Genomic DNA, 24666 nt, shown 5'->3' on the forward strand with positions numbered 1-24666 from the left:
CCAGCATAGAGGCATATTTCCTATCATCCCATCGTTGCGGTATCGTATAAGAGAAGGAGTAGCAGACAATTTCCGTCAATTGCATATAACTTTAAATTCATAATAGAAAGAGCTTTTTACTAGAACTATTTCAAAACTAATACAATTTCTGCTTAGATACAAGCAACTCTGAGTTAGAGGAAATTCAGTGTTCTTCATAAAACACATTAACTCACCACGCTCGCCTAACCGCGACCCAAACCTTATTCGCGTCTTTCGTTCAGTCCCGGCCGCACTGACACCTATCACCTGTCCAACAGACACTCGACTCTGCGCTGTCATCGTTCTTTCGCGGTGTGGTGGCTTCCATCCACAGCGCTCATCGTTTCAACGGGAAAATTGCTGGAATGATGTCGACCGAACAAAGTCAACAGCAGCAAAACACAAAGTTATTCTGGAAACAATTGAAAACGAAAGGCAATGAATTCTTGAATTCACGCAAACACGCCAAGAACCTGCTGGACATCATCAAATGCTTCGAGGTAAGACCGGTCGCTTGGGGGATTTCTGCGATGGTTTTCGCAGTTTTTTTTATGAGAATGGTCGTGGATTGTAAAGGTTATGTTTTCATTGGTCTTCGTTTCAGGAGTGCATCAGCAAAGGGCTGAACGTAACGCCATGTCTGCTAACGCTCGAGGTGATATTCACGGAGCTGCTGAAAAGGAGAGAAATGTACGTCGAAGTGGAGCCGCTCAAGCCAAAAGGTAATGCAGAATTTTCACTGTTCGGGGCCAGTTGTGCGTCTAAGGAAAATTTACATAAGACCACAATGGCTGGCTGTTCTGTTAGTTGGGGCGACGCTACGCCCGCTTGTAACGGGGAAGCGACTAGAAAACCTAAAACTCGAAAGTGTGATCTACCAAAAAATCCTTTTTGCTGGAGGAACGTCCATCGGGCGATCCCTGCAGCTTTGATTTTAATTTACGATGTGTGCGAAAAAGTGCTTACTCCATGCTGTCGCTTGACGACGTCATCCCACAAATGTCGATGGGTTTGGTCGACGATGACGGCAGTTTTCAATGAGTTTCGAGACGCAGTTGAAGCGTTTAGATTCGCTGGCCTCCCTCAGCGGTTCTTGGTTCCAATTTCCACATTATATTTACCATCGCTGACCTACGAAATGCTAAGCAAACAATTTTCTCATCGGCTTGCTTTCTACCAACGAGTGAGCTTCGAATGGTTTTTGTCTACGCAAACGTTTCGAAACGCCTCTCGCATCACCTTGAACTGTTTTTATCTCGCACATGTTGCCCAGTTTCCGATGAGATTGAAACCATGGAAGTGTAAAGTAACCAATTTTTTTTATGGAAATGTGGAGTTATGAATTCGAGCAGTTTGATGAGATCAAACGAAGTTCGTCTGTCCGGGCGAATAAAGCAAGGCTAACTACCAAAAAGTCTAATTGCATATATTTTGTTTTGAGGTCTGGAACGAATATTTAGGTATTTCATACATAAATATGTCTCTTTTGGGGTTTCCTTTCTCGGGACGGGAGTGTAAGTCCATGTCAGACTCCTTCCCATTTAGTCCGGGAGAACCTGAATGGCCACAATGTGATTACTGACCAAATGCTGTTACTCACTAAAAATATATTTAGGCGTTGTGGTCGATTCGAGCCAGCTGAAAATGGAAGCGAGAACGTTACCCTAACCGAAGTGGACCAAGAGAGCGGCTTTCTCGACTGGTATATGACAGCTGGTTACTCCGACTTTAGGACTTCATCATGCTACAGTTGAACAGTAAGCGGCACGTCTATAGGATGTGCCGTGTATTTCGACGACCACTCAATTGTCGAAATGATTATTTTGGTAAGATGTTACCAAACACGGTTTTTCCAGTCAGTTATATTGTTTTTTGTGTCCGGATTGTTCAAGTGGTTAGAGCGCTGGGCTATCGTAGCGGAAGAACGCGGTTCAAATCTCCCTGGGGTTTGTTATCGTGACTGGATGTCGGATACCAGAAGATTTAGTTGTGAATGAGTACCTAAATTGAATCAGGGTAATAATCTCGGGCGAACGCAATGCTGACCACATTGCCTCCTACAGTGTACTGCAGTGTACACCGTCTTGAATGAAGTGCTCTAACATACTTCAAGGCCCTGCTCCAATACGGATAATTGCGCCAACGATTATTACTACCAGGTGTACAAGCTTAAATCGGCTGCGTTTTTTATAGGAATCAAAAAAAACTTTATTCAAAATGCTGGTCCTTCCTATCTACATACTTTTCCACCTCACGGGTAATTTATGGATAACATGCCAATAAAATTGTTGATCTTTCGAGGCAAACTACGCCATCAAGCCAGTTTCGGACGTTTGCGTAAAAATCGGAGTGCTACCCAACGAGCTAGTGGCTCATCGATGAAAACAGATCATAGTCGGAGGGGCCAGGTCTGGTGAATAAGCGGGGTGGGGTAGTATCTCCCAGTGAAGTGTTTCTAATTAGTTTCGACGTGTGCGACGGAGCACTATCATGTAGGAAAGTCGAATTTTCATGTCTTTGTTGATATTCCGGCCGTTTTTCATTCAGAGCACGATGCGATTTGATGAGTTGTTGGTGATAACGGTAGGCATCGACAGTTTCATCAGGTTTCAACAATTCATAGTGGACAATACGCCACTGATCCCGCCAAACGCACAGCATTGTCTTCCGTCCGAAGCGATTTGCAGGAGATGTCGCTGATTGACCGGCACCAACCCACGATTTTTTTCGTTTAGGATTCTCAAAATAAATCCAATTTTTTGTCGCCAGGCACAATCCAAAGCAAAACCATCTTTTTTTTGTGTCTGACAAGATTTCGCATGTGTTTTGGCGCTGCTCCATCTCCCTATCGTTCAATTCATGCGGCATCAATTTTCCGATCTTTTAAACTTACCCATTGCACGTAGATGTATGGAAACGGCTTGTTGAGAGACACCTAATTGCTTGACGAACATTTTCTGCGTTTGAGTATCGCCCTCGTTCAAAAGAGCCTCCAATTCGTGGTCCTTAACTTTCCCGGGTCGATTTTCACGCTTTTTGTCGCCCAGATCGAAATCGCCATCTTTGAACCAACGGAACCAGTCTCGGCACGTTGTTTCCGACAGAGCATTGTCGCCGTAGGTCTCCACAAGCATTCGATGCAATTCAGCGGCTGATTTCTTCCAATTGAAGCAAAAAAGCAGACCAATGCTTCTTTCTGGGAACAAAACTGGACATGATTATTGAAGAGCAAAAGTATGTTTTTGCATGAAATTGCCGGATATGCACTGACAATTGTTGACAAATGTCGAATTAAAAAAAAAATATGGCGTGCTCATAGCAGTTTGATAGGCTCACTGCCGCCATCTGTGAGCAAACAGCGGATTTAAGCTTGTACACCTGGTATTATTATATTGGTTTGGTATGCACAGCTTTTGGTCTTCATCAGGAGGCACTCTTGCTACGCATTCTGGCGAATCAGAATGTTCGTCTATTGGGTGGTATTTAAGTTAGACAATTATCATCAAGCTGCCGTTGTGCACTGATCGTGATGTTTTTCTTCTGCTTTGCTGTTCAGTGGAGTGCTTTAAGTTTCCAGTTTTTATTTCCTTTTTTTTTGTGATTCCACATGTGACAGCGTCAGTCAACACGTGGTTTTTACACATAAATTAACAACTTCTGGCCCTACATGGGTGTGTGTGTTTGGGGTGGAGGAGAGGCGAAGCCTCTGAGCATTCATACCCTAGTGGTCCATTGTTCTCGATTCTTTCGCCTATCTCAGATTGTTTTGTATATAACAGGATTTCCGTTAGTGGATGTAATACTACCCGCTACAGTTGTAGCACAACAGCACCAAAAATCTGATGTCTGATGCGTCCCCAGGCGGGGCATTCACATAGAAAATGTTCCGTGAATTCCGCCTCCGCGTTACATGATGGTCATATATCATCTTGGGGGGAATTTCTACTCTGAACAGATTGCGATGCGCCTGCCCTTCAACCGTTCGCTCTAGGTTGCCGCCCTTAGGAACGCATACACTTCAGCGGGAAAGACAGTTGTATATTGCCCCAAGAGAAGAGCCCACTTCTTTTTCTTCAACCTTTGTCCCGTTCACAAGCGAGGTCGGCTCGTTTTGATCGGCTTCGCCATTTGGCTCTATCGAATACCTGATCTGGGTGCAATCTCGAGGCTTTCAAATCCCCATCTAGCGTATCAAGCCACCGTTGTTTAGGTCTAAGAGAAACGCCCACTTCTCGTTTTTATTCGAGAGGTAGACTCCTGCTCAAGAACCCTGTTCTGTTTTTGAGCCATCGTTGAAGAAGTCCTCAGTACATCCCGACACGCATTCTTCTGGTTCGACCCAGTTTTCTCTTCGTTTCAAGGTAACCTCATATCTTCTACCAAACAGATGTTGCGAATCCGAGAATCAGAAGGCATTCCGAAAACTGGATTGACTTCTCCCAATAATTCTTCCAATGCTCTGCGCCCCCCATGTCCATTGTTTCCCCACAGATCTAATCGTATTTGTCTATGAGCAGTTCTCATTGCAGGGCTCTGAATAAACAAATTCAAGGGCTGCAAATTGAGCAATGCATTTAGAGCTGCGCTGTATGTCGCGCTCATGGCACCGATAATACCCATGATGACTAAGTTCTAAGTAACGGTGATCTGAGAGTAAAACTTCATCTAGCACTCGCCAGTCTCTAAGCAACTCTAACAACTTTGAAGTGTTGATAGGTTAGTTAGATCAATTATTTCACTTCTTCTTGGCCCCACGAACGTAGGGTCGCACTCTACGTTCGTCGTCATCAGACCAGCTGAAATGGTTAAATCAAACAACAAATATGCTGAGAAGGATTTCTGCCTATGTGGCTTAGCCAGAATTCTATTGAGTTTTCCAGAATTACTTCAATTTTTCTAACAATACACTCGCAACGCTCCTTCCATGGACGGAAACATCCCTGGTAATAATATCACCAAATCATCGGCATACGGCATTACCTTCACCCCGCTGCTGTCCAATATTTGTAAAATTTCGTCCATTACTATTAACCAGAGCACCGGAGAGATGGCACCACCCTGGGGCATGCCTCTGTTCACAGGTCTGGTCAAGTATTCTGGTACTTAGCATGAATATAATCCAATGCGTAAGATACCCTTCCAATCCAATAGTGGTTTCTGTGGATTTGCTTTTGAGGTAGGCATTTTGGGCCTAAGAGAAAGACGTTCTCCATAATCGCCCTTATGTGGATGTGCAGTACGCGCTCTTGATTCTTCAACACGAAAGAGGTGTGGCTGATTGGTCGAAAGTCCTTCGCGGACTTATGGCCGCGTCTGGCTGTGGTACGTATCTTAAAGAAATACAGTTCCGGTAAATCTCAACAAGCCACGGCAAAACCCTTTCCTGCTGCTTCTATACCATGGCTGGCATTATGCCATCTGGGCGCGGAGATTTATATGCAAAGAAGCTGTTTATTGCCCAGCCGATCTCCAAGGTTTCACCAGAAGATTCCGTCCAAACGCTTTCCGACTTTTTAAGAAAGGATGGGCTTTTATGTCCCTTGAAAAGAATCTTATTGAGCCTCGCATATTCGCTGGTGCTTTCGATGTTCTGACAGTAGTCCAACCAAGACCGCCTCTTGGCGGTCTTTATGGCCGACTTGTGCTTCTTCAGGCAGTCTTTCGCTCCATCTTAGGCAGGGTCTGCCTCGTCTTCTTTTTCTACCATAGATATTGCCCTTATAGACTTTCCGGGTGGGATCATCTTCATCCATACGGATTAAGTGACCCGCCCACCGTAACCTATTGAGCCGGATTTTATCCACAACTTGACGGTCATGGTATCGCTCATAGATTTCGTCGTTATGTAGGCTACGTCCATCCCCATACAGGGGGCCAAAAATTCTTCATAGGATTCTTCTCTCGAACTCGGCCAAGAGTTTGCAATTCTTCTTGCTGAGAACCCAAATCTCCGAGGAATACATGAGGACTGGCAAGATCATTGTCTTGTACAGTAAGAGCTTTGACCCTATGGTGAGACGTTTCGAGCGGAACAGTTTTTGTAAGTTGAAATAGGCTCTGTTTCATCATCGTAGTTGTTATCGGTTGTGATTTTCGACCCTAGATAGGAGAAATTGTCAACGGTCTCAAAGTTGTATTCTCCTATACTTATTCTTCTTCGTGTTTGTGTTTGACCAGTGCGGTTTGATGTTGTTGGTTGATTCGTCTTCGGTGCTGACGTTGCCACCATATATTTTGTCTTGCCTTCATTGATGTGCAGCCCAAAATCTCGCGCCGCCTGCTCGATCTGGATGAAGGCAGTTTGTACATCTCGGGTGGTTCTTCCCATGATGTCGATATCGTCAGCATAGGCCAGTAGTTGGGTGGACTTGAAGAGGATCGTACCTCTTGCATTTACCTCAGCATCACGGATCACTTTCTCGAGGGCCAGGTTAAAGAGGACGCATGATAGCGCATCCCGTTGTTGTAGACTGTTGTTGATATCGAATGGTCTTGGGATTGATCCTGTTGCTTTTATCTGGCCTCGCACATTGGTCAGGGTCAGCCTAGTCAGTCTTATTAATTTCGTCGGGATACCGAATTCTCTCATGGCCGTGTACAGTTTTACCCTGGCTCTGCTATCATAGGCGGCTTTAAAGTCGATGAACAGATGGTGCAACTGTTGTCCATATTCCAACAGTTTTTCCATCGCTTGCCGCAGAGAGAAAATCTGATCTGTTGCTGATTTGCCTGGAGTGAAGTCTCTTTGGTATGGGCCAATGATGTTCTGGGGGTATGGAGCTATCTGGCCTAGCAAGATAGCGGAGAATATCTTATAGATGGTACTCAGCAACGTGATACCTCTATAATTGCTGCACTGTGTGATATCTCCCTTTTTATGTATGAGACAGATAATGCCCCGTTGCCAATAGTCAGGCATTGATTCGCTGTCCCATACCTTGTCTTTGTATGGCTGCCAATATTTATGCTTGTAGCCGATCTTGAAGATTTTCCTGGTCAGCTTCTTGAGCCTGGAAAGATTTTCATTCCACCACGGTGACAGTACTTGACAAAACTTTCCCCAGTCGATCCTTCTGGGGTCTCTGAAGGCCTCGTCCCGCCTCTGCGGCAAGAGTATCTCCAACTGTGATCTGAGGGGGATTTCTGGGCAGACACTCTCCAGTTCTCTACCCTATGAATTCCATTGTCGGTCCGTAGGGTGATATCAAGTACCTCCCAACCGTCACAGTTCTCCGAGCTGGGGAAATAGAAGGTTTGTGTACAGCCCCTGTTACACACCGATAGGTTTGAAGTATAATAATAAGAAAATCAAAGATTGACTCACCTCTCTCCAAACGTATGTCTTGACATAAAAAAGGCACACACAAGCTCAATTATTTAAAGCAAAAGTAGCTCTATTATGCTTCGTTTTCATCCCCAATCTATTTGGGTACAGTCTCAGGAATAACTATCTAAAAATCATCTTTCTTTCACTTACAGATGACAACCCGGAAACAAAATACCGTGAATGGCTTCATGAACGCTACCTAGAAACGCTTCGCCTAATACTAAGTTGCTTCAAGCTAGAACGTCACACAGAATCCAACCAGGCGTTAGTTACAAGTGTTAAGCTCCTGTCATGTGAAGCGAAACATCCCCTAGAACACACGCCTTCCGGACAATATTACTTTCCAATAAACCGATATCGGAACATCCTCACCAAACTTCTATGTGCGGAACATTCAAATAGTCACTTGATCGATCGGTTCAAAGAGTACGCACAATATCTGGACATTGTCTACCATGCTTGGAAACTGATGCCGGGGCTGACGCCAAAGGGTGCCACGGTGCCAAACGACGAGTTTGCACAAAATTACCTGGAGCTGATAAATGCCATACCAGTCACAAAAGAGTTGCAAGAAGGCAAACGACTTCTGTGTTCAAACGAATGTGTCACCGACGAAACCTTCGATTACAATGCAACGCGAAAATGTATTAACAAAGCGTGGAACTGTGTCATGCTCTGGCAAATGAAGGAACAAATTCATAAACACGTTCTCATTATTCTGTTGGAACGGATCCTACCGCATTTAGAAAAACCGGTGCTATTAACAGACTTCCTGATGGATTCATTAGATTTAGGCGGACCTATTGGCTTGCTAGCCCTGCAAGGAATCTTCACATTAATTCAAAAACACAATATCACCTACCCGGACATCTACGAGAAACTGTACTCGATGTTCGAGCCGGAAATATTCCACACGAAATTCAAAGCACGCTTATTCTACTTAGCTGATATTTTTCTAAGTTCAACACATTTACCTGAAAATCTAGTCGCTGCATTTGTGAAACGTTTAGCTCGGTTAAGTTTAGTCGCACCGCCACAGGACATTGTTATAATTTTGCAATTTATTGGGAATCTGATACTGCGACATCCTGGATTGAAGCGGTTAATTTGCCATCCAAGTGGGGGTGAAGGTAAGCGAGACATTGCACATAACATTTGTACATAAACGATCATCATAATTCGCTTTCAGTTTCACGAGATCCATACATTATGGATGAACGGGATCCAACCAAGTCAAACGCTTTAGAGAGCTCTCTGTGGGAGGTGGTAGCGCTGCAGAATCATGTGTTGCCATCGGTAGCGACAGCCGCGCGATTCATTTCGCAACCACTTCCAGCGACCGAATGGGATCTTGCCGACGTTTTAGAAGTTAAAGAAAATGATGTGAGTTTGCCTTAGTCTATTGTCCCGAAAGGAGACTCACCAACTTTCTAATTTCTTTGCAGATATTCGATCAGGAGATCGCCCGGAGATCGAAACAATGTGCCCTAGCAATTGAACGATCGCAATCAATGTTTCTTCCACGTAACGATAAGATAATGCAATACTGGAAGCTTTATTAGGAAGAGAAGAAGGAATTGTTATAACAAAAGCAGGTATCAATCCGCAGTCGTACGCACTAAGTTCCATATACAGGCAGAATTGTATAAATTTGGTTCTTCCCGATTTCCACTTGAATGTTAATCTCATGTCAGTAGGCCTCCATTTCGTTACCTTGTTTAATGTGTAAGTTACTACGTTGCTGTTAGCATCTAATTGAGCACTTAAGCCAACGTGAATTCACTTGACACTCGAGTGCGCTTTTGGCTTCAACATATCCCACTTTTCTTCCAACTTTGTTCTGTTATTCATCTTCATATCATTACCAAGTCAAATGTAAAACATTCATATACAAAATACATTACGAAAGTAAATACCAATGCCCACGTTTGTATTATTTAGACTCATTAGGCATTACGATAGACTCTAATCGAAATTTAGATTACCTGCGTAAGTTTGTTGATTAGGAACTAGTATAAAACCAATTTCATACCTACACCTGTGAAAATGTATAGCGAAACAGTAATAAGGCTACATACCATGTCCCAGTACGTATAAACGTTCAATAAGGCACTACCGATTAGGAGTTCTGTTTCTTTGAAATAAAAGTTCCCCGTGGATGAAATTTAATGCGCTTTCACTAGAGGCGAGCAAGACGCCTCCCCTTTTTTGCTAGATAGACGCTCAGCATAGATAAATTCTGTATTAATATTTTGCTGTGTTTAATTGCCATAGATAAAACTTGCATATTGCGTTCAGACTAGTCCGACGGAATATGTCCTGAAGACCTAGATGAAAACAATTAGCTTTCATTAGTCCAAATTTTGAAAAATTACGGATTTCTAGAAAGTATTGAAAAAGACTGATTGAACAATACGGACGAGGAGCCCGGATTGGCGTTTGGTGTACATTTCTAATTAGAGTAATGGCGTAATAAACGGAGGAGGAGAAAGTGTAATTATGAACTTGGGTTTGCGGTCCCAATTCGACGTGATCTTTATTCCGGACAAACAGAAAGTAACCAATGCAAGCGATCATGATTTATTTTGTTTGAAAATTTTACAATATGTATTTGTAATAATTCCCCATTGAAAGTGGTTCACAAATAAAAAAAATATTAATATATTTAAAGGAATTTTAATTGTTGTATGCTCTATTAATATTGCGTGTGTGTTATGTGGAATAACTGGTAAGGGTAGGGCAGAGAAACTTGGCACATATGCGCCAGAAAGAGAATAGGGAAGGTAATCTTACAAGGCTAATCAATAATTGCCTTTAGTTTAATTAAACTTATATGACGAATTATCTTTTTCGCCCCATATTCCTGTTGGCAGTATGACGGTCGAGTTACTTGAGTACCAGCGTCTTAGCCCTACTGCCCTGAGTTGGAATCCCCAATCGTGCTGTAGCCTGTAGCTTGCACTGAATTGTGATGTTAATGAAATTAAAGCAAGCCTCGTTGAAAATCAAATAGAAAAAGATAACAATGCGAAGAAGAAACTGTATAGATGCTCTGTATTTCACAAAGGAATGAACGGGATCTCCGGGTAACGTCGGGATTTTAAGATCGTGGTGTATGTTTTTATGCTTTAGAGGAATTTTTGTGTAGTCCTATTTGTAATAACAATTCTTTCCCCATGCCCGTATATTTAAAAGGCGGAGGATTTGGACGAAGTTCTATTAAATTTTGAACAATATTATTTTTTATGGAAGAATAATGAAAGGTGCACCAACCATGCTCCGAACAGGAGTTTGCCAGAAAGATCCTGACTTCACGACGAACATTGAATCACCTCTCAATTCCCTGAAATTTAAAAAGAAAATTAAAAGAATCTTGAACCTGAGCTTGTCGCCATAGTCCGAACCACAAATAGTAAGTTCAGCTCCAAGGCCTCAGATTCCCTCCCCAAAAATCGCCTATTCAATGACCTACGACTGCGACTTTCTTTCCACATATATTCTTCTCTTTTGATGATTACGCCAGAGTCTGTCTTCTGAAAGGCAAACCTGGAAACCATAAGAACGGCAGGCATCAAAGCCACCTGATGTTTGCCAAGCAATTTCCAGGGGGACGCATGGCCATATGATTATTCATTGCACCAGCGATTCTTAAGCGGCTAAGTTCGCAATTGTTTTTTTTGCCAAGAACCCAGGTTTCTGAGGATACAAGACTAGCAAGATCATAGTCTTGTACAGTAACAGCTTTGACCTTATTGTGAGACGTTTCAAGCGAAACAGTTTTTGTAAGCTGAAATGGGCTCTGTTGGCAGCCAACAACCGTGCGCGGATTTCATCGTCATAACTGTTACCGGTTGTGATTTTTGGCCCCAGGAGAAATTTTCAGCGGTGTAAAAGTTGTAGTCTGCTATCTTCATTCTTTTCGTTTGACCAGTGTTCGATGTTATTGATTCTTTGGTTTTTGGCGCTGACGTTGCCGCTATGTACTCCGTCTTGCCTCCATTAATGTGCAGCCCAATATCTCGCACCGCCTGCTCGATCTGGATGAAGGTAGACTGTACATCTCGGGTTGTTCTTCCCATGATGTCAATAGCGTGAGCGTAGGCCAGTAGTTGTGTATACTTGAAGAAGATGGTGCCTCTCCCATTTACATCTGCATCGCGAATTACTTTCTTCAGGGGCAGGTTAAAGAGGACACACGATAAGGTATCCCCTTGTCTTAGATGTTGATGTTGAATAGTCTCGAGGGTGATCCTGCTGCTTTCATCTGACCTCGCACATTGGTCAGGGTCAGCCTAGTTAATCTTATCAATTTCATCGGGATACCGAATTCTCTCATGGCCGTGTAAAGTTTCCCCCTGGCTACGCTGTCATAGGCGGCTTTAATGTCGATGAAAAAATGGTCCAACTGATGTCCATGTTCCAACGGTTTTTCCATCGCTTACCGCAAAGAGAAATTCTGATCTGTTGCTGATTTGCCTGGAGTGAAGTCGTTTGGTATGAGCCAATGACATTCTGGGCATATGGAGCTATCCGGCCTAGCAAGATAGCGGAGAATATCTTATAGATGGTACTCAGCAACGTGATACCTCTAGAATTGCTGCACGGCGTGATATCTCTCTCTTTATGTATGGGATAAATAATGTTCATCAAAATACTCAAACCATCGCTCCAATATACCCATTCTGTTGGAAATCGGGTTTCCCTCTTTGTCTCGGCAAGATGAGCATAGAGGTGCATAAAGCTCCATCCTGCTAACTTGTTGGTAAAACTTCCGCGCCGGTTACTCCTGTACTTTTCCAAGTTTACAAACCTGTTGGTTCACCCAGGTTTCCTTTTTCCGTCTGTGAAATCGCGTCTCCGTTCGACAGAGTTCTTGAGAATGCAACAATGCGTTCTTTGAGAATGCCACATTACTCGGTATGTAGCATCCTCCTGTTCCGTTGCTAGCTTACATTCAACGTCAAACCAGCCGTTCTGACTTTTCTTGTGGCTGGGGCCAAGTATGTTTGCGGCCGTATCAATGATAACGTTCTTCAGGTGATTGTGAAGTCATTTGTTGATGCTTCATCTCCAGGACATTTGTTAGCTGCGGTTATTGTGGCATCCACTTCCCCCTTATAGGTGTTACAGAGGGCTGTGTTGTGAATGGCTTCAGTATTCACTCTCACCTGATTGTCAGAGGGAATTCTGGGTGGTGGTGTTATTCGAGCTCGGAGCACCATGCCAACGGGATAGCGAGCTTTATTGTTCCTATATATGGTGCTTCAACGTTAACTTGGAGTCGAGATGTACTCCTATATATTTGGCTGTTTGTGCCATGAGTATTTCGTTAAATTGTCCCATCGGCATTGAACCATTGCTGTCATCCTTTCTTAGTCCTCGATTTGCTCACAGCCTTGGGCTTTCGATCTCCTGGTGCAGAGTCGTGACATTTCTTCAGCCAAAATGTCTATCGGCAACAAATCAACTTTCACTAACGCTGTGTAATCTGATATCATTCGAAAATCTGTAACTACCCTCAGAGCACATATCTTGTATACATGATGCCCTTAGTCCTTAATAGTGTAGGCTACACAGGAGCAGTGTAGACAAAGCGCTGATAGGCCGAGAAAGCAGTACTTCGCTATCGTTTTGTGTTCCGCGAGTACTAGGGTCCGGCAATCTTAAGCTAGCCAGCCATTATGAACCCCGGGTTTTCCATTCACCTCAGGAGCCTGCATAAAACTCCAGGGTATACTGATGGCAACCTCCCGCGGTCCCAACTATCAAGCAACCAACCCACGCCAGATAATGAGCCCTTTTTAAATAAAACACATTTATCGCCACACTTTTCGAATTTCTTTTTAAAAATGATTATATATGAACATTTTTTATTACACAAGACAATATTTTAAATTGATATAAAACAGCAAATAAACATCTCGATCTACGCAAAATTTGTCACACATTAACAATTTCGTATATATATCTTAAGATTCATTATCCATCATAAATATTTTCAGAGGAAATTTGAGACTTTTTTAAATACAGTGTTCGGCACACATCCACATTCGCAAGGTCCATTTATCTCTTGCTACTTAAACGAATACGAAACAAGCACATCCTCTTCCATATTGTGCTCATACGCTGATTTTGATTTGTGTATTCTACACTCGTTTTTACGTATTCCTTAAGTCCTTAACTTGCTCCTCAGGGCACGCCATCTGATAGAGGAACTGTATTAGGGTGCGTGTAGGTCTACCAGTCATGCGACCTTTAGCCAAGTATGGAATAGCGTTCGAATGGGCCAACATTCCGACACCTCGAATGTCCAAATGTGCCCAATCGGTACATGGAACGAATTCCTAATCATGAAAAATGACATGATACATTGTTAGTGATCAACCCAAAGTCTTTTCTGATAGGTCTCAGGACAGCACTTACCTTCAGTACAGCTGCGGCTAAACAGGCTGATGCTCGTCCATGACCACGGTTACTAACATCAACACTCAGATAATCTAGTGGAAGAGGAATACATTGAGAATCCCCGCATGTTGTAACGAGATTTGCAAATACCTTTGACCTTCTTGGTATAATACTGCCACAGAGGAAGGCGCCAAACACGGTCTCCTGTCAATGCCCCCGCCTTATGGAATTGCTTCCAAACATAATGCGAGTTACAGAAAATCCCCGCAGCCGAACCACCTAATGACCTCTTCACACCCGCTGCAATTAAACTAGGATAGATTCAAAGCTCCCTTAACTCAGTGCAACAAACTTACATGATATTGTTGCGACATCCACAATTAGTTTCGGTTTATATGTGTTCTGCGCGTATGTCAATGTGTCTGCCATTATCACCACTCCAGCTTTAGACGTGTCCTAGAAAGACTGGTTTAGTTCAATTGTTCTTGTAATCAAAAGTAACTTCTTACATGTATGGCCAAGGTCTTTCCATTCAAACAAGTTATTATATCACCGACCTTATATGCCATACCGGAAGGCATATTCTCGCAAAGCGGAACCACTCCTGTAATATTAATTGGCAACGACAACGCAGATGCTGCCCTAATCGTAGCTACCACAACCGCTGCACCGGCCATGCATCCTCGGCAATCGGATAACTCGTGCGGCGACCTCAGGCAAAGACCACCACTATTGAAAGTTATCCCCTTTCCCACAAGAAGGATAGGTCTCTCTTCAGTAGATGCGCCACAATAGGTCATCTCAAGAAATATGGGGGGTTCACAGGAACTTCGAGCAACCGTAAGAAATGAATTGAGCCCCTGTGTCTCAATCCAATCCATGTTTCGAACTTCGACATTAACACCGCACGGACATAGGGCATCAACCGCTGCCTGAGCAAACGTTGAGGGAGTCATCTGATTTGCCGGTGTATCAGTTAAACGTCGTGCAAGATTCTGTGCTTCGGCCTTAAATAGACCACGTGTCCATGAATCGACATCAGGTGATTCGTACAAGTCCAATTTTGGCACCGGTTTGCGATCCTGTTTACGTTTATTATCCTGATAGAGCCAAGCAGCTAATGCTGCTCCTTCAGCAGCCTGTTCTGGATATTCCATTCCGTCCACATGAATAGATGTACATCCTTGCTTCTGTAATTTTTTTGCACCAACCGCAGCGGCTATTCTTGCATTTTCCTGAAATTCAATGATTGAAAAATAAATTCAGTTGCTACATAATTTTGATTAAGCCGAAAATAAGAAAGGTATACCCCCAATGTTATACCATCATGCAAATCGTTTTACTTCCGTTCATCCGGTTACACTAATACAAAGAAAATCATGGAGACCCAGCTTGAGAAAAATAAACCCCTTGGAAACTAGAGTATCAGATTGCAGATCCAGAGACCATGGGACTTCAATTAAACAGTGTCAGAGAGCGTATCCAGCGCAATGCATTGGATCAAAAAACAGTGATTAGGTTTGGTTAGGTTAAGAAAAGGGGACTTAGCTCCTATCATTCAGGTTACAATAAGCCTATACCACTTGCAGGGTTCTGCGAATGTAAAAACTTCTCGTAATCATAGCAAGCGATCAGATGCTTCTTTAAAGTATGCTCTTTCAAGGTAATAAGTGAAGTCTGCGGAATTCGGCCGCTGTATATATACAGTCTACAGATAGCAAGACCCACCATCCAGATGCGTGAATCCTTACTCTACCTTTGCAGAGACAATACGACAATCTCTTCATTACTATAGTACCCTGGCAGCAATTCCATGGTAACTCTCATCAAAATGGGGTTTGTTGTGCATATATGTATGTACATCTATGCATCATATGAATCTAGTAGTGAAAACCAACAAGGTTTTTTAAATATCGGATAAGAGCCATCTGAAGTACCTTTTATATACTCCCCACGTTAGTTTGGAGAAAACAATGGTTGTTCTTGCTGACTTTACAAACACCAGCTTCGGACCAATTGCACTCTTATGGTACATCCTAGTATATACAATGGCTAACTCATCCTTGGTACCTGGAGCCTCGGTGTCAGAGAAAATCCCTTCTATGAACAGCCCTAAAATACCTTGATCTAAATGACTTCCTTCCAACGATATGGATCTTTTTCTATTCTAGCATATGAAGCACTCCACCGATCAGCGACGACTCGAATCCAAATAGTGTTTCCACATGACAAATGGCTGCTAAAGAAGCAGAGTTGAAGGCTCCTTCTATATGGTTAGATGCACCCAAAGCGTATTTCTTTTGTAGAAAAAACAGTACCGGGCAGGTCATGTTGATATTACTGTGGACACCGATGTGATTCCATTCCTCATCTGCAAGACCACTAAAACACTTTTTGAATGACAGCGATTCAATAACCCTTTCCATGGTTAGTAGTGCATCCTTCGACAAATTATTGGAAGAGAAGAGTAATGCCTAAGCGAAATTTATCAGTAGCATCTTACTGCATTGATGCAGCTCAAAGCCAAAAGTAGTTTTCTCTTATACTATTTGAACTGCTCGCTATCATAACCTCACGCATTAGTGTTGTCATTACAAGGCCCCAATAGTAAGGATACAAGACTCTCCAAGGCTTAGGTCGGACGCGAAAGCGATCAAGAAGGCTGTACAACTCCCGGTTGAGGATGAAAATGAACACGTTATATTAGTCCAGTTCCTCAATGAACGTGAATATATGGGAGGGTGGCCAAAAGATACTGAACTCATTTTGTCGGATCTGATATACAGATAAGAGCTTATTGCTTAGCTAAATGAAAATGGACTGGTCCTGAAATTGGTTTATGCCGGTATTCTGTGAACAACTTATCCTCCAACTGATGAAGAGAAAGGTTCGGGAAAGAAACAGGGGTTGAGGGAAGAAGTGGTAAGCGGATCTTGAAATATATGTTATTTTTCATAGACAAAATAATGGATGGTTTGCTCATTCCGTCAGCTAATCCACAAACTTCGGATACTCGTTTGAACTATAAAAACGGCCATTTCCTCAGGATAAAAGTATCGAAAAATTTAATGAAGTACAAAGTCTAAGTAGTACCGTGATACACCAGCAAATAGATGTAAGCATTTTTGAGTTAGTCCACCAAACGCGTGCCACAGTTACGGAAGATCATGCTTATAGTTCCTGCAGAAAATTCAACTGGTCTGCTCTAAAAACACGTCAAGTGAAACAACCGCGCGATAATTTATTCTTGCTCTGTGTGCTGGTCTACTCACTGTGACGTACTCGAAATTCAAAAGGAAATGCTTCCATAACGCCACTGTTCCCAGTGGAAAAACAATCTCACTAATCGGACGACAGATTATCGTAACACTGCGACGGTATTCCTACAAATCTTCCCCCTCCCCTTTCTAAATTCGCACCAGACCTCATTTTCATGAATTTCTCGAATGAGAGGAGCAATAAAAGGAAACCCTCTATCCACATTTTCTGGTGAAAAAGGAAACGGGATTAAAATTTCTAGCAGTCGAAACTAGTACTGGCTTAGTCCTGGGTGTTATCAGGAGAATTAAATATGAAGACGGTTGTCCGTTTAGCTTGTACCGTAGACGTAGTGCTAACATTTACAAGGAAGATATAACAAAACTGCTAATAACGTGTTGACAGTTGTAGCTAAACCCCTAAATGGGACATAATGCGTTAACCACACCTACGTACCATCGCTGCCGGTTTGCTGAAAACGCGGTGATTATAAGAGCAGCAAACCCATATCTTTCGCTTATCCTGATTTAGTCCTGTATCTTAGGACAACGTTGCTGTAAAATATAGACATGACCGGCCATTGATGATGTTACGGAGTTGGCAGAAGTGATGTGGGATTTATTATAGCGAATTTCAGTAGAAAATATACAGGATGATAAGGGTGTTCGCCAAATGAGCGCCTCGTTTCAAATTTTTCCCGGTATCAGGACATACAACGAATTATGATAGTCGCCGTATGAGTTTTTCATCTACTGACCGCTCGAAAGAGCGGGAGTTTTAGAGGAAGAGTTCCATAGTCTTCCAAAAACGAGTGACACCCTCCCTTGACACTGAAGGATATTATTTTCAAGCATAGAGAAAGGCAGGGATTAGAAAACAGGGGAGTTTGTCGCTACCTGCTTGTAATCTCTCCTGCACATGAGGGTACCATAGACTTGTCGAATCAAATGACCACTATTTCACGAACGAAGATACGTAATGATCTTAGTTTTAAGACTGGCGACAATCACGAGTATCAAGAAGATATGTGTTCGAGCCCAGATCACAAATCACAAAGAGTTTCTATGTATTCCATCCCTTTCCAATGTAGACCTTACATGATCAGTATTTCATCAGTCTTCAATAAGTCAACCCATCAAAAATGGACTGATGAAACACTGATAGACTGACGTGTTTACGACAAAAAACAATATTTGCATGGATATAAAGGTCCGAACCATTTGGAAGTCATGTTTTGATTAGCAACACAATGACAACTGCACTACACTCAACTTATCGGTCCAGCCATACTGACAGATTTTGTTTAAAAATTTAAATTCTAATCAGTCCACCAGTCATTGCTATAGAAACACCCCCTAGACGATTATTTTGCCATAATAAAGTTATGGTAAAGTTATACCAGACTGATATTTCATCAGTCTACACGATCAGTATTCATTATCATCAGGAAGGATACGGAGCTAAACTTAAATGCTTACTGCAGCGGTGTGGACCCATGGGCACTCCGAGGGCAGCGACGGGTGCTGAGGGGGATAGAGAAGAGCCGTTACGCAAATCGCAGATAAGTTTGATACAAATCAAATCAACCTCCACCGCAGCCAGATGTCACAGGACCTACTCTCGCAAACCACCCGTGAGAGAAACATCAATGTGGCTATAATTAGTAAGTCATATCGAAATCACGGTGGTAGCATTTGGGTCAAAACCCAACTGGCCAAGCAGTGCTATGGGCTCACCAACAATTTTTTTCTAGATTCGTCACAACAAAAGTGAAAAGATTCCACATATACTCGTAAAGACGGCACCACCCAGCCGATATGAACAGATGCTGAGCGTTCTGATTCTGGGTGCAAGAGGAAATCATAGCGGGGGATTTTAACAGTGACCTCCAGGCAATCTGCATGGAAGTCGAGGGAAAATCAAATTCGAGAAAAGCTCATACAAAAGACGGGAGTATTGATGGGCACGTTTTCCATGACGCTCGAGCTAAACATATTCCGGGATGGTTCGGTCAGAGAAATCGTCACCCAAATCACCCGATGTATGACGAAAGTAAGCGATGGCACTGTGCCTAGAAAACGACTACTGCCCCAATAGGCAATTCAATAATTGATGGAACAACGAAATCGCAAGCTGTTTCCGGATGGGACGAGAGACACCCAGACAACTGAGTGGCCATTTGGAGAAATAAAAGGAATTGTAACGCTGTCGATATAAACCCTTGGGATGGGGCCTAGAAGGTGGTAATGGAAAAGCTGTTTCCTCATTACAAAAACAGCGTAAGGCAAATGGTGGTCCAGCAACTCAACGAGTGTGTATAATACAGTAATTGCGGAGAAACTACGGGAAATCCGTGGTGGGGTCGGTGACACAAGACAACCTGGCGTCCCTAATAGACTTACAGCTGGCAGTGAAGACTAGGCCAGGCTTTTTCGTTAACTTTCGAGGATCACCTAAAAGAAGCAGTATTCCCTGCTTAGTGAAAAAAACAATATATTGTTGATTCCCAAACCCAATAAGGCAACTGGAGATTTAGCATCATATCGAGTCATCTACAGCAGACTGCTACCCCATCGCCAAAAGCAGAATATGGCAAAAGGCGCGCTACTTGCTAGCTGTTAGGTCGTGTTTGCAAAAATACATTTAAATCGGGCAATTGGAATCGAATTAAAGGTACGTCGAAAACTACCTCTTCGAGAGGACTCTGGTACGGAACGTATGAGGGCCCTAAAGAAAGAAGAACACTAGGCAAATGGAAGTCATTGGACACATAATAGTCTCAAAGTCGGCTATCAAATATCCTAGGGGTGATGACTGATGATATATCGAACTTTATGGAACACCTAGAGTATACATGTCAAAATGCAGTTGGTGACCTGCGGCACAAGCAAAAATGTTGCCAAATATTGTCTGAGGCTGTTTCTGGCCGGAGTGGTGCAAGACCGGGGGAGATTTTTCATTATTGCTCTCACTCGGGCCCGCTCTGTCTCCGGTTCATGCGATTAAGCTAGATTGGGAAGAACAGAGAAAAATCACTCTTGACCAAATGTTTTACGTTGGGAAAATCAGAAAAATGATCCACACCCAGGTTATGGAATATATCAAATAAGCCGAATTAGCAAAGAAGAGATGTAAGCAATGTCAGTACTAACCAGACTAATTAATAAATTTTGAAATTTCTTCTTACGAATTAACCAAACTTATACAGTTTGCAGAATTTTTTATGTTTAGTTTGTTGGAGCATACTTGAAGCATCATTGTAGTAAGAGGTGCATTACTTCAGAGCAACACTTTGGAAGCTGAATTTCCTATCCTAGATATTTGGAGCTAACTAAACGAATTCGGATCTCATTTAAGGAATCATTGACGGTAGTTACAGATATCTCCTTTCTATTGAAAGCTGTAAACATAGTAAAGTGCAGTGGACTCAATAGTATGGCAAATAGAAAAATAAATAATTAAGGCATTATACCCAGTTATGGCTTCTCACTTAGATCGTGAAGTGTATCAGCGATAGCTGACGAAGGAATTAAAATTGGTGAAGTGAGATAATCGAGTATGCAAGATATAAATGGCTACTAATATACAAACCATGCCCTCATCGATGGCTTCTAACTCGTTGTAGCCAACACCATCACGCCCCAGTCCAACAACCGCGATTGACCGGAACTCTTGATCCACATTATTAAAGACTTTTCCCTTGCCCAGCGTGCCATCAAGATTAGTTCTGAAAAACAATCAAATCCGTTACTTTGCTGGTCAAAGAGATTCAACTACCCTCAGCTACTTACTCTCTGCATAATTCACACAATTTTCCTGATACCCTATCATCAAATTTCTCTCCACATGTAGTTAGCTTAGGTTCATCGGTGTCCGACTCCTTCTCGAACATACCGAGTACCAGCCCTTTCTGAAAAGTTCCAAGGATAAATAGTTGGTACCGGGAATATAAATTGCAGTCCGGCAAGGATGCCACGTACCAGGTTTCCTTTGGCGCATCCCTCTTCTGACGAGAATTTCCTAACTGCCGCCCTACCTCCGGTTAGGTAGAGGAGTCGAATTTTATTTAGATTTTTAAAATTACTCGATGCCAAAAAAGCCATTTTACGTACGTTATCAAAATATGGTCTTATTTAAAATAGATTGGGGAAATGCGTTAATATTTTAAACACCAGTAAATATAGTTATTATTCGAAATGAAAAATTGTTCACAAACGTTTTGATGGCACAGAAACAAAATTTTACTGATTATTAAAAATAAATGAATGACTCCAAGCTTACCCAGTTCAGATGAAAAATAATGAAACGCATACGTATATGAATGCGAATGTTCTAAGCTTACTACAACTGTACACGACTGTCCTGCTCAATACATGTGGCGTGCAAACAAATCAAGTGAAAGTACATGCAAATGTATTTTAATCGCGTTTTTTTATGTGAATTTTTCAATCGAACACGGAACTGCTAATTTACAAAGTTCTCTATGAACTGTATTTCGTTTAGTTCCCTTAATTTTGACTCGGATGAAAATTCAAAATTTTCAATCGAGTGTCCGGTGGACGTGGACAAGTAGAAAAATTCCTATTTTATACAGTGGTCGTAGGTTAGTCATAGATGATAATTGAGCGATTAATTAGCTGATTATTATCAAAGGGTTAGGCCACTGTGGCATCTTAATAAATAATCGTATTTTTGGGTTTTTCTTCAGCAGGATAACGAACTAAATTAAAATATTGATAAAGGGCCTTATTTGTACATATGATCATCATCAACGGCGCAACAACCCGTATCCGGTCTAGGCCTGCCTTAATAAGGAACTCCAGACATCCCGGTTTTGCGCCGAGGTCCACCAATTCGATATCCCTAAAAGCTGAATGGCGTCCTGCCCTGCGCCATCGCTCCATCTTAGGCAGGCTCTGCCTCGTCTTCTTTTTCTACCATAGATATTGCCATGGTGTCGCTCATAGATTTTGTTGTTATGTAAGCTAGGGAATCGTCCATCCTCATGTAGGGGGCCAAAAAATCTTCGGAGGATTCTTCTCTCGAACGTAGCCAAGAGTTCGCAATTTTTCTTGCTAAGAAATCAAGTCTCCGAGGAATACATGAGGACTGGCAAGATCATTGTCTTGTATAGTAAGAGCTTTGACCCTATGGTGAGACGTTTCGAGCGGAACAGTTTTTGTAAGCTGAAATAGGCTCTATTGGCTGACAACAACCGTGCGCGGATTTCATCATCGTAACTGTTATCGGTTGTGATTTTCGACCCTACATAGGAGAAATTATCAACGGTCTCAAAATTGTATTCTCCTATCGTTATTCTTCCCGTTTGACCAGTGCGGTTTGATGTTGTAGGTTGGTTGGTTGGTTTTCGGTGTTGCCGTTGCCACCATATACTTTGTCTTGCCTTCATTGATGTGCCCAGATCTCGCGCCGCCTGTTCGATCTGGATGAAGTCAGTTTGTACGTCTCGGGTGGTTCTTCCCATGATATCGATATCGTCAGCATAGGCCAGTAGTTGGGTGGACTTAAAGACGATCGTACCTCTTACATTTACCTCAGTATCACGAATCACTTTCTCCAGGGCCAGGTTAAAGAGGACGCATGATAGGGCATCCCCTTGTCGTAGACCGTTGTTGATGTCGAATGGTCTTGAGAGTGATCCTGCTGCTTTTATCTGACTTCGTACATTGGTCAGGGTCAACCTAGTCAGTCTTATCAATTTCGTCGGAATACCGAATTCTCTCATGGCCGTGTACAGTTTTACCCTGGCTATGCTATCATAGGCTGCCTTAAAGTCAATGAATAGATGGTACAACTGGTGTCCATATTCGAACAGTTTTTCCATCGCTTGCCGCAGAGATAAAATCTGATCTGTTGCTGATTTGCCTGGAATGAAGCCTCTTTGGTATGGGCCAATAATGTTCTGGGCGTATGGGGCTATCCGGCCTAGCAAGATAGTAGAGAATATATTATAGATGGTACTCAGCAACCTCTATAATTGCTGCACTGTGTGATATCTCCCTTTTTATGTATGAGACAAATAATGCCTCGTTGCCAATCGTCAGGCATTGATCCGTTGTACCATACCTTGAGCACAAGTTGATGAACCACTTGGTGTAATTGGTCCTTGGTAATTTTCCTTCCGCATACAATTGTTTCGGAGACGTGCGTCTTTCCTCAGTGGTAGTACCTAATTAATTAGTTGCGGTATAAATAGGGGTAGTTTAAGACAGGTTAATTAATTAGGTACTAGAACTGGAGAAGGAAGCACGTGGTCTCCAAAACAATTGTATGCGGAAGAAAAATAAAAATATTTACAGTATAAGGAACAGTACCTAGTTCTTTTTCTTAATGTATATATTAACTGTAAAAAAAACATGGACATTAATTTCAACTTAGAAAATTTAGGCTGCATAGCTTTTCTTTGACGTCGCTTTTTTCTTTAAAGGTCCCGGAATGAACTGATTTGAGCTACAATTTATAATTTACAGTGAGCAAAGAATTTTTTTTTTATTATACACGTCAGTAGATAGAGAAGTACGTAGAATTTTTCGATATGCCAATTTTTGCAAAAACGACGCACTTTTAAGGTGGCTTTTCACATTAAGCATTTTTTGTAATTGGACCAAAATAGAGGGAGTAAGTTGCTCCGCATGGTCCGATCCCACATCAAGTGGATGCGGACTTATGACCTCTCAATCCTTAAACAAAATAGTTTCAGCTCTGGCCAATCTTTGACCTAAAGTATGGGCGTGTTCTGCGAATTATATAAAGGAGCATTTATCATCTGCAGGCTGCTTCGATCACGCTGCTCCCATTGCAGAGATAAAGAAGCGTTTGAGGAGTTGTCTCTGCCCTGGTAAGAAACCGTAAATACGTCGGCTCAGTGGTCGTCAGCGACCTTTAACGGATAGCTTACGATACGGGGTGTGATGTTTCAGAGGTGTCCGAGTAAATAGTTTTAACCTCCTAGCTGACAGTATACCTCATCCTAGGTAGTAGCCTCCCGGTGAAGAGCGAACCGCAAATGATCGGTATACATCGGGACACTGGGAGTCCCCAGAGCCGTCGGCGACTCTCTGCCGACATCGATGGGGTGATATGAGCCTAGCCCTGCCAAGGTGGTAGTTGTGACGTGTATCAGAAACCAGCCCCTTCGGGACACTTGTCGGGTAGCGTGCATTGAACCAGTCTTAGTAGACTAGGGTAGGGGCTGTGTCCCCGAGAGTACACCCGTTCCTGACTATTGCGCCCCGCTCCCTTGCACACGATGCGCTGGTGAATTTTCCATGGTGAATTAACAACAACAACCAAACCCTATCTCCACCTCCACGTGGTCATCGCTGGGAGTTCTTTCTTTATGAAAAATTGTAGACGGAAAAGGATGAAGGCGAGTCTCCCGCGCCATAAAACGAGACAAAATGTACCATCTGGTCCTCCAGATTGGGGGTTGGGTAGGGCTGACAACCCTAGATGGAAAACCGATGTTACAAAGCCACGAAAGGAGCCTCGGACAGGATGGATCTTACAACGACGAACCCGGCGACGACAACGGATTAACGATTTGCGCATTTTCTCATAGAACGTGCCCTCCCTGTACAGATCGAATGCTGCTGAGCATCTAGTCGATACCCTGTCCCAATATAAGGCTGATG

The 24666-nt window shown here is 42.7% G+C and overlaps 3 protein-coding genes across 4 annotated transcripts in view; 1 reads left to right on the forward strand and 2 right to left on the reverse strand.

Moving 5' to 3' along the window:
• The window catches only part of LOC119655441 (uncharacterized protein C1orf131 homolog), a 27145-nt gene extending 26793 nt beyond the window's left edge, over nt 1-352 (reverse strand). For both annotated transcript variants that reach the window (XM_038061336.1, XM_038061335.1), the window contains exon 1: nt 216-352. The gene's annotated coding sequence lies outside the window, so the exon portion shown is untranslated. The remainder of the gene's footprint in view (nt 1-215) is intronic.
• On the forward strand, nt 241-9271 carry LOC119655440 (nucleolar complex protein 4 homolog A-like). The gene is made up of 5 exons (XM_038061334.1): nt 241-521; nt 626-743; nt 7501-8478; nt 8538-8731; nt 8794-9271. The coding sequence occupies exons 1-5, from the start codon at nt 387-389 to the stop codon at nt 8908-8910; spliced, it is 1542 nt and encodes a 513-aa protein (XP_037917262.1). The 5' UTR covers nt 241-386; the 3' UTR covers nt 8911-9271.
• Nucleotides 9272-13167: 3896 nt separating this feature from the next.
• LOC119654474 (cytosol aminopeptidase-like) lies at nt 13168-21498 on the reverse strand. Its single transcript, XM_038059892.1, has 9 exons — nt 21293-21498; nt 20992-21139; nt 20803-20921; nt 20603-20738; nt 14263-14988; nt 14110-14209; nt 13904-14053; nt 13772-13845; nt 13168-13692 (listed from the first exon to the last, which is right to left on the reverse strand). Exons 2-9 carry the CDS (start codon nt 21112-21114, stop codon nt 13507-13509), a joined length of 1614 nt encoding a protein of 537 aa, XP_037915820.1. The 5' UTR covers nt 21115-21139; nt 21293-21498; the 3' UTR covers nt 13168-13506.
• Nucleotides 21499-24666: the final 3168 nt, after the last annotated feature.

The sequence above is a fragment of the Hermetia illucens genome, chromosome 4, assembly GCF_905115235.1.
Source record: "Hermetia illucens chromosome 4, iHerIll2.2.curated.20191125, whole genome shotgun sequence".
NCBI lineage: Eukaryota > Metazoa > Arthropoda > Insecta > Diptera > Stratiomyidae > Hermetia > Hermetia illucens.

Excerpts from the sequence above, each read along its gene's own strand:
- LOC119655440 (XM_038061334.1), top strand. The coding sequence starts at position 387 with ATGATGTCGACCGAACAAAGTCAACAGCAGCAAAACACAAAGTTATTC. Across the intron at positions 522-625 it reads ACATCATCAAATGCTTCGAG|GAGTGCATCAGCAAAGGGCT; the intron begins GTAAGACCGGTC and ends TCTTCGTTTCAG. Across the intron at positions 8,479-8,537 it reads CCATCCAAGTGGGGGTGAAG|TTTCACGAGATCCATACATT; the intron begins GTAAGCGAGACA and ends ATTCGCTTTCAG.
- LOC119654474 (XM_038059892.1), bottom strand. The coding sequence starts at position 21,114 with ATGGCTTTTTTGGCATCGAGTAATTTTAAAAATCTAAATAAAATTCGA. Across the intron at positions 14,989-20,602 it reads AAGCCATCGATGAGGGCATG|GAAAATGCAAGAATAGCCGC; the intron begins GTTTGTATATTA and ends ATTGAATTTCAG. Across the intron at positions 14,054-14,109 it reads GGATGTCGCAACAATATCAT|CGGGTGTGAAGAGGTCATTA; the intron begins GTAAGTTTGTTG and ends GTTTAATTGCAG.